Source organism: Cervus canadensis, chromosome 14 (genome assembly GCF_019320065.1).
Source record: "Cervus canadensis isolate Bull #8, Minnesota chromosome 14, ASM1932006v1, whole genome shotgun sequence".
NCBI classification, from domain to species: Eukaryota; Metazoa; Chordata; class Mammalia; order Artiodactyla; family Cervidae; genus Cervus; species Cervus canadensis.
The window spans coordinates 38,409,264-38,419,374 of record NC_057399.1 but is presented as its reverse complement, the minus strand read 5'-3'; the positions used below and the strand labels follow the sequence as shown (position 1 = coordinate 38,419,374).

The following is a 10,111-nucleotide window of genomic DNA, read 5'->3' as shown; positions in this document are numbered from 1 at the left end:
TTTAAATCCAAGTTTATTTCCTATTTAAAAGAAATGCCCAATAAAGCAAATTATAAACATTTGAAAATGAATCAGCTTTTTTTAGATTGTTGGATACTATAATACTAGTAGTGATTTTGCCAAAATTGAATGCTATAATACTTTTAGTGATTTTGCAAATTTCCATTATTTGCAACATCCCAGCATCTCATTCTCTGCTGTTGATAGTTTCCAGGTCCCATTCTGACTTTTGCCATATCTTAATAGACCAAACATTTGTTTTGTTGACCTGAAATCAGCTCTTTTCCAATTTTTTTTAAGGTCTTGGACAACTTAAGTAACACTGATGCACCCTGGCATCCCACCATAGGACTGAATATTCTCTCTCCCTCCTTCTTCTCTTCTCTACTTTCTAGTCCTCTGCCCTTTCACTTTCTCTTCCATTTTATTTCTTATCACCCACCATGTTATTTCTCTCTGGCTGGGTCTGTCAGTTTGAATACCTCCCATTTTATTACACAAGACAATTGAAGAATATCCGTAAGCCATTTGTGAACAAGAGTCCTTGTCTTTCTTAACTAACAGGCCCATCAGAGTCCATTAAAGTATTTTTTTTTTTATGTTTTGAAAGATCTATTTATTCTACCAGAGAGATTATTGCTATCTAGAAGACATAAATAGCCAGAGTCAGCTATTTATTTAATATTTTATACTTATTTAATAATATTTATTTTCATAGCATAGATAAGGAAAATTATTCTATCAACACAAAGAGAAATGATAAAATCTCAGATTACTTCCTTAAAAGAAATTAGTATATGGAAATTCTTGTATCAAAATAAAGAGGAGATCTATACATCAAGGTATTTTGTCAGAAATTGTTATATTTATATTTATTACCATTGAGATATAAATTGATATGGAAGATGTCATAGAATATTAAGGTTATTATTTTTTCTGCAAGACTGGAAGCTCTATTATGCCAGACACCTGCCACAGGTGCTATAACTGGACCATTACTCTACATGGCAACTACTAAAATTTGTTCACAATTTCAAATGTAGTCCATACATAAAGGTAGTGATCCTTCTTTGAACGCATAACTTTTCTGATAATTGAACACCTTTTAACGATAACTATAGGTTTGAAATTTTGGACAGATCTCAATCTGCTTAAGCTTCACTCCTGGAATATCTCTTAAACATCGTCGTGATGACCAACAATTTTTCTAGTGCCAATAACTGGTAGTAATATTGGAGGGTGAGCTTATGAAAATGGTACTCTTCTGTCATAGAACTGACCTCCAGCTAACACCACCTATAGGTCTGTGATACTTTTCACTTTCTGGAGCTCCTGACCACACCCTCAATTAGTATGGAAAGGACCTTGAAATCTCCATTTACTTTCCACCTCCTGATAATACCTAAAAATGTGTAGCAAGTGGATAGTAAGGAAATATATTTGTTGCAAAATCTCCTCTAATAAATCATTTTAAACTATTTTCTATCCTTATCCACATGGAACACCTCTCTCCCTTTCAGAACAACTATGTTGTGTAAACAAAAGTTTCATGTTAATCTTGGTCACGCTGGTATTCTAGCAGCCAATAGTAATCCAGGGTTACAGACCCCTGAGGGAACATCCAGGACACTGTTTCATATATATACATCAGCAGTGTAAGAAAAGTGACAGCTAGTGGTAAGAACCACAGGAAATTATACTCAAGTAGGAAATGTAGTTTTACTTGAGTAAATATTCAAGTTCCAGCATATCAGTCTCATACACAGGAATACATAAGAATTACTATTTGGGCTCCTTCACAGTGATGGCATCATGAGCCTGTAACTATTTTCTTTCTTCGCCCTGTGTCATCACTTCTAGTAACTACAAGCCTGCACTTCTCCATGTGCTTTTTTCCTATTTCCTAATGTTTTTGTTGTGGTCAGTCTATGTAGTGGCTTCCTACTGTCAGTGGCCTGCCTGACGACGAAGTGTTTTAAGTGTGGTGTCATAGAGCTTTCATATTTTTCATGTGATAATTTAGTACTTGAGAGGGATATGAACCAGGAGAATAACCACTGCATTATACATAGCATGTTAAGAAAGCTGTGGAACACACCTGAGCCATATAAAAGAATATATAAGCCCAAATCCCACTACAGTAATCCTGGTTTGGGGTAGAATCTTTTCTTCTCTCTTAGAATAGAGCATTTATTTAAAAAACTAGATGTGTTAAATGATTACTTTGTCTTTGGAGGTCAAATATTCCATATCACACTCTCTTTTTCTCCTCTATTCTATCATTCTACCTCTTCTTGATTCTAAACACATCTTAAATATACTATTAAGTCTCAAACAAGAAGTTAGTGAATAAAAATTACACTTCTCCAATTCCATGAACTGAAAATATGACTAAGAAGCTCTTTGACAAGAGAAGGAGATTAAGCAGGTTTAACTGACACTAAAGGTTGGAGTTAGATGGGCAGGCAGTAACAGGAGGCCTGACCATATCCTAGCAGGGCTATGATTACCAGGCTGGGAGTCAAAGCAGATATCCAGGCACTAGTAAAAAGAAATGCAATAGCAGGTAACTGTAATTATTGAAAAGTAAGAGAAATAACTTCCATTGTCATTTAAGGAGAAAGACTATGTATGTAGGGATAAAATAAAAGGAAACTTTTCTACCATTATTTTTTCCCTTTTAGAAAGACTGTATGATCAGTGCAGAGACAAAGGATACATGTTATTATATATAATGATATCATTACAGTCTATTTTACTTTTGTTTTTCTGTCTTTTTAATCTTCTCATAATATGTTTAGGCAGTTAATGCCCTCTTGTTAAAATTGAAAAAAAAATCTTCAGACACAAAGGAGTAAACTCCTTTCACAATTATAAATTCTGGGTATCATTATTGGATTTTGAACTCAGATTTTCTGGCTCCAGAAACACAGAAAACAGAAACAGAAACAGAAAAAAATGTTTGAGATATGGTTCTGGAACATTTGCTTAGATTTTACATGGATTGAAGATAAGGGCTACATCATACTTCCTTGTTCATAATATCTGAATATTATATAACAACTTGTTTATAAATACTCAGTTTATCCTGAGTGATTTAAATTAGAGCAGAGAAGAGTTTAATTAAAACAGGTATATAAAGTTATAGAAGTGTAACCCAGCATGATTAATTAATACATCACAGGGAAATTTGAAAACTATACAATGTCTATAGGTGATTATCAAACAAAAATTGACATATACTTTTTGAGTATGAAAAAACTGGTTTGGGTTATTTATCCATCTAAATTTATAATTGCAAACAATAGTACAGTCTACTTTAGAAATTAGAACTATATATTTATCTCTACTATACATACATACATATATATATATATATATATATATGTTACCTTGCCTAAACTGAAACATATTAGTGTTTGGATTCTTAAAATTCATGATATAAGGACTTGGGTTGCATATCATAAACTTTAGTCTAGATAAATGATTTCAGTGTAATTAGTTGTCTCTCCATCATTGCCCTAGTATTCACTTTTTACTATTTTTGTTTAAAAAGAGGAAGCTGTCAGTGGTTTCCTGGTACTACTTTTCTGGGCTTCTGTTTCATTTCCTAAATTTATTTCATGGACATTATGCTACTTGAGCTTTTAGAGTCAAATATCTTTAATTTTACTCCCTCCCCCCACCCAATTATGATCCTACAAGTTTCAGACTTTACTCATTCACTCTAAATATTTTGTCTTCTTAAAATAAATGTTTTAAGGCTTCCCTGTCTCTTTTTCCCTATTGTCCAAAATTTATAATATTTTCCTTGTTTTACTTGACTTAACTTGTGATTTTTTTTTTTTGTACACATTTAGTTTTATTGTAACAAAGCAACTTGTACACTTTTAACATTTAAAACTGAGCATCATCTTTCCTTTCCAGTGAAACAAAAAGAAAAATTTAAAAATAAACAGGAACAAAATTACAATAGAGAATGTCAATTGCAAATAAGATCCTACAGGTTCTGCTGATTCTCCCATCGAGTGGCAGGGCTCAAGTCATCATTAGGAGAGAATTTTATTTTAAAAGTGTCATCTTAAACTGCAAGGATGTCCATTAAACATCACAATTAAACATGCCAAAGGAGAAGCCATGTTGTCAAAATGCCCACTTAACCCACCCAACATCTCAAACCCACCCTTTGCTGACCTTCTATAACCCCATTTTTTTAAGTTTTTTTTTTTCTTTTTTTAAACAAGAGAAAGTAGACAGATACATGTTGGTAAATGCTAACTGTCCATATTCACATAGAGACACAGTGTAATCTCTGAGCCCAATATACAGAGAAAGGAGGAAAAAAGCTAGAATTCTATGCACTACTACACAGGGGCCTAGCACCCTCCAGCTTCCAGCAGAGCTAAGGAAGCAGAAGGTTTTCTTTTTTTCCCACAGAGCATGGTGGTGTTGATTCCATAGTTTTTGTTGAGACAGGAAGGGATAAAAATGAATTTGAAACAGAAAGGGGTAGAGATTCTTTTCCCACTGAATTCTGCTCAAGATATTTCCCCCCTCCCCAAATAAGTTGTGAACCATGGTATAAAGGAGAAAAGAGACCTCAAAAACAGGATGACTGAGCACAAGAGGAGGGAAAAAAAAAAAGACTGCAACTTGCTCCCAGGGACTGGAGAAAATTAAAAAAGGTTGGAATCCATCAGTGTTCCATTAGTCATCTTCTCCTTCATCTTCCTCTCCTTCCTGCCCCTCATCATCATCGTCATCTTCTTCACCTTCATCCTCATCCCCTTCTTCATCAGTATCTTCCAATCCTTCCTCCTCTTCATCATCGTTGTCATCCTCTTCTCCTTCCCCTTCCTCATCATCCATGTCAGGAACCAAGTAGTACTGTAACGGATTTGGCCAAATATCATCTTTGATGACCTCTCCTAATTCATCTGCACCTGCATCAGAATGATCAGTAAACCAGGTGAAGAAGCTTTCTGGTTCCTCATGCTGTCTCTTCCTGCTGGCTTTATTCTGTGTTTGACTTGATCGTTTCGTCAAATCCTTTCCAGATTTCCATTTGATTTCAGTGGACTTTGAAGATGGGTCACCACTCTCATTCAGATGAAATTCTTTGGAGAGAATTTTATTTTTGAAGTAAGGGTTTTCATCAAAATAAAAATCTATTCTGTAACCTGATTTAATGTCTTCAAATTCTGTCACTTCAACTCTTGTCAAATAATGCAGCGCCTCTTCATTCTCCTCCCCAAGCAGTGCAGACACTTGTGGATGGTTAACAAATGTTGTTACCCCAAAATTGGGGATTTTAGTGATCAATTCTGACCTCTTCTGAAAAAATGGTTGGCGGAGTTTGTTATATTTCTGTTCTACTTTCAAAATCTCCTCACTGGCTTGTTCATTAAGTCTGTCTATTTCATTTTGTACTTCATCAATATGTTCAATTGCTTCTTGCTGTTCTTTTTCTTCCTTCGGCAAATTTGAAGAAGCAGATGCCTCGTCTGGCCTGGAGGCAGGAGTCGGCCTGGCTTTCTTCAGTTTCTTCGCTTGGGGTGGAAGAGAAGACTGGTGTTTGGGGGCCATGCTGGGGAAAAAAAGCCAAGAACCCTCCCAGGAGAAGGAACTGCGAGCTCAGAGAACTCTAACTTGTGATTCTTATAGTACATTTAAACCATCTTTTTCTCTTGCTAAAATTAAGTTTGTAAGTAAAGATGAAAACTGGTATATGCACTCTAAAAATCAACCTGAAAATATCTGGTCATAGGAAAAAGCGAAGCAGACACAGCTATAGTTTTCCTTTGGTCATTGGGAAACAAAACATTTGAAGAAAGTTTGAGGCCATGAATTGATCTCCCTCTGCATTTCATCCAGGGCTTAAGAAAACTTGATGTGCTTGTGCTATTGATCCAGACCTGTAGTCCCCATAAGCTCATGATCTGAAAGAAAAAAAAAAAGTTATTCAAATGTAGTATACCAGAAAGGTTTTTTCTCTTAAAAAATAACTCCCCAAGCCCCTAAAAACGTAAGAAAAGGTTTGATATTTTCTCTTGAAGGAAGAAAACAAAGTCAATATTGTTATGGGGGAGTACGAAGTTGTTTTTCATTGGTAAGTTTAGAAAGAGGAGAGATTCCAAGGATATACTCCATAGCACCCTATTTAAAACTGTTTCCAATGATGTAAATTCCTGTTTATTGAAGTCATTGTGAAAAGTGGAGGTCAGAAGCTGTGATTCCATTTTTCTAAGCAAAATTATAGATTTTTTAAAAAGTATTCATATTTGTAAATACACTCTTCAAAGTGTGGCTTAAGGAAAAAATAAACATATAAATCAATAGAGTAAGCTTAAACAATTTTATAAAGATGAAAGAGGAGAGTGAAAAAGCTGGCTTAAAACTCAACATTCAGAAAAGAAATACTGTGGCATCCGGTCCCATCACCTCATGGCAAGTAGATGGAGAAAAGGTGGAAACAGTTACAGATTTTATTTTCTTGTACTCCAAAATCACTGCAGTCACTGGTGACTGCAGCCACAAAATTAAAAGACGCTTGCTCCTTGGAAGAAAATCAATGACAAACCTAGACAGCGTATTAAAAAAGCTGAGACATTATTTTGCTGGCAAAGGTCCATATAGTCAAGGCTATGGTTTTTCCAGTAGTCATGTATGGATGTGAGATTTGGACGATAAAGAAGACCGAGAACTGAAGAACTGATGCTTTCAAATTGTGGTGCTGGAGAAGACTTTTAAGAGTCCCTTGGACAGCAAGGAGGTCAAACCAATCAATCCTAAGGGGAATAAACCTTGAATATTCATTGGAAGGAGTGATGTTGAAGCTGAAACTCCAATACTTCAGCCACCTGATATGAAATATCAATTCTTTGGAAAAGTCCCTGATGCTGGGAAAGATTGAGGGCAACAGGAGAAGGGAGTGACAGAGGATGAGATGGTTGGATGGAATCACTGCCTTAATGGACATGAGTTTGAGCAAATTCCAGGAGATAGTGAAGGACAGGGAAGCCTGTTATTCTGCAGTCCATGGCGTCTCAAAGAGTCCAACATGATTAGTGACTGAACAACAATAATGACGACAAGCAATTGTGATATTATCTTTACTCTTAAGCTAGATTTTAACTCATCAGCAATAAAAAAGACAAAAGACCTAGGCAAATAAATTACTTCAATAACAAACCTTATTACTTTTGTCTTGACTCTACCAGAAAATTACTAGAGCTAATCAATGAATATAGTAAAGTTGCAGGATATAAAATTAACACACAGAAATCCCTTGCATTCCTATATACTAACAATGAAAAAACAGAAAGAGAAATTAAGGAAACAATACCATTCACCATTGCAACAAAAAGAATAAAATACTTAGGAGTATATCTACCTAAAGAAACAAAAGACCTATACATAGAAAACTATAAAACACTGATGAAAGAAATCAAAGAGGACACAAACAGATGGAGAAACATACCGTGTTCATGGATTGGAAGAATCAATATTGTCAAAATGGCTATTCTACCCAAAGCAATCTATAGATTCAATGCAATCCCTATCAAGCTACCAACGGTATTTTTCACAGAACTAGACCAAAGAATTTCACAATTTGTATGGAAATACAAAAAACCTCGAATAGCCAAAGTAATCTTGAGAAAGAAGAATGGAACTGGAGGAATCAACCTGCCTGACTTCAGACTCTACTACAAAGCCACAGTCATCAAGACAGTATGGTACTGGCACAAAGACAGAAATATAGATCAATGGAACAGAATAGAAAGCCCAGAGATAAATCCACGAACCTATGGACACCTTATCTTTGAATTGTATTTCTTATCAAGTCTTGTTAATTTCCTCCGCCAAACTAACTCCTTTTCCTTCAGAATCACTGTTTTCCTCCTGTCCTTCAGATTAGAAGTTAAGTCTTTGTTTCTATCTTGTTGCTTTCTTCAGCCTTTTTATTCTTCCTTTGAAAAATATGGGCAGCTTTATGTTAAACATACACCTATAAATCATCCTTTTCTTCCTAGCATAGTTTGTCATTACTCTTTCCAGGCTTATTACCGTCCCAGGAATGAGTTCTGAGTGTGAATTAATACCTCATCTAAGCCATCCCTCACATTACGTCCAGTCAGATCTTCTAAAGACACTGTTTAACACATGCTGCTCCCTTCCCTGTGACTTTCTAGTCAGTTTTTGTCTGGTGCACCATATCAAGTACATATTTCCCTTCCTTTGGATTTTTCCCAGGACATTATGCATGCTGTGTGTTGGGAACTATGCAGAGTAGGAAAGACAAGACACAGTCCCTGCAATTTTTGATTTTAAAGTCTAGTAGAGAAGATAGTCCTGAACAAGTAATTAGAAGGACACTGAATATTATAAAGGAAAAGCGCAGCAAGCCATGTGAGCATTCTAAGGGGGTCTTAATATTTTTATTCCACTTTATGTGCTGTTCTTCCCATTACACTTTTCTCTAGCATGGACATTCCTTTGCAGTCAAGCATACTAAACAATTTAGCATCCACTAAAACACATCAGACTATCTTAGTAATTGTGTGGTACTTTCCACCCATCTGCTGTATAAGATCCTTACAAACTTAGGGAGAACAGCATCCCAGATATAACACTTTCTTCTGTGGTTCTTGTGTGTCCTCTGCATACTTTTATGGTGATACTTACCACATTACATGTCTTTATAGTTTTATGTGACTGCAGTCTCTTGTTAGTATCCTGAGGGATGGAAATGTGTTTTACACATGTTTGTAATATTCCAGCATTTAACATGAAGTTGGGGCTTCCCTGGTGGCTCAGACGGTAAAGCATCTGCCTGCAATGCAGGAGACCCAGGTTCGATCCCTGGGTCAGGAAGATCCCCTGGAGAAGGAAATGGCAACCCACTCCAGTACTCTTGCCTGGAAAATTCCATGAACTGAGGGGCCTGTTAGGCTACAGTTCATGGGGTCACAAAGAGTCGGACACGACTGAGCGGCTTCATTCACTCACTTGTCATTTTTAAACCCAATTAATATGGGATGTGTTGGACTGCATTGCTTTTATAGATTAGTTATTTTCTGTTCTCTTCCAAATATATTAGCAGTTAGTTAAATTTAAAAAACAAATGATTTTAACTCATGTTTTCTATGATTCTACCCTAGTTAACATGGCATGCATCCATGTGTAACATATATCTCTCCTTCACTGAAGTCCCTTTAACTTGCCAAGCCCTTTTGCTTTCATGGCCTTGTTCTTACCATTTACTTCCTGTTTTGTGCTTCTCAAACTGTTATATATCTCTCTGTAATTTTGGAAGTAGAAGGCTCTGTAACAGAATAAGCATAGTCAAACATCTGGGAGCATCAGTCTATCTCTGATATTTGAAGAAAACTAAGCAATTTAACATATAAATAATTTTGAATGTTTTTAAAACAATTACTGATATATCATGTTGTTCAGTCACCCAATTGTATCTGACTATTTGCGACTCCATGGACTGCAGTGATCCCTTCACAAATCATTGCCTTTGTGTGGTTGAGGGGCTTGTCTATCTCTAGAAACTATGAGCCATGCCATGCCCCCCAAGATGGACAGGTCGTAGTGGAGAGTTCTGACAAAACGTGATCCACTGGAGGAGGGAAGGGGAAACCACCCCAGTATACTTGTCATGAGAACCTAATGAACTGTGTAAAAAGACTAAAAAGACCAAAAAAAAAAAAAAAATGATATAGCATATAGTATAATGCAAAATGTAAATCATTTCCAAGGTGATTTATAGAAATCTTTAATTCCAGGGTGACTTCCAGAAAACTTTAAACTTACAGGGAGTTGTTGGACCTAAACTTTGACAATGTACAAAGGTACTTTGGTAGCAGAGTATAAAGAGCTCTGAATTAGAATGGAATGAGAATGGGCTTTGAAGGTATCCAGGACTTCATACTAGCTGTGAATCCTCAAAAAAATCTATTTGCCTCATTGAACTTTAGTTTTTTCACCCACTAGTGATAATATCACTTTAACAGGATACTCTCAGTATCAAAGGAGATAATGAATGCAAAGTTTCTGGTACATATTAGGTAAAGTATGACTGAGTCTCAGTAATTGAGAGTAT

General features: G+C 35.9%; 1 protein-coding gene and 1 non-coding gene across 3 annotated transcripts; one reads left to right on the top strand and one right to left on the bottom strand.

Moving 5' to 3' along the window:
- Positions 1-3,836: 3,836 nt before the first annotated feature.
- On the bottom strand, positions 3,837-5,617 carry LOC122453326 (protein SET-like). Of its 2 annotated transcripts, XM_043487301.1 has the most exons (2): positions 4,773-5,617; positions 3,837-4,731 (listed from the first exon to the last, which is right to left on the bottom strand). In XM_043487301.1, the coding sequence occupies exons 1-2, from the start codon at positions 5,584-5,586 to the stop codon at positions 4,724-4,726; spliced, it is 822 nt and encodes a 273-aa protein (XP_043343236.1). In that variant the 5' UTR covers positions 5,587-5,617; the 3' UTR covers positions 3,837-4,723. The 2 variants fall into 2 exon arrangements, with proteins under 2 accessions (XP_043343236.1, XP_043343235.1); XM_043487300.1 differs by having other exon boundaries at positions 3,837-5,617.
- A 3,185-nt stretch (positions 5,618-8,802) lies between these two features.
- On the top strand, positions 8,803-8,875 carry TRNAC-GCA. Its single transcript has one exon. It is a non-coding gene; the product is annotated as a tRNA-Cys (tRNA).
- Positions 8,876-10,111: the final 1,236 nt, after the last annotated feature.

What these genes read in the sequence shown, in the direction of transcription:
- LOC122453326 (XM_043487300.1), bottom strand. Translation starts at nt 5,586, where the DNA reads ATGGCCCCCAAACACCAGTCTTCTCTTCCACCCCAAGCGAAGAAACTG.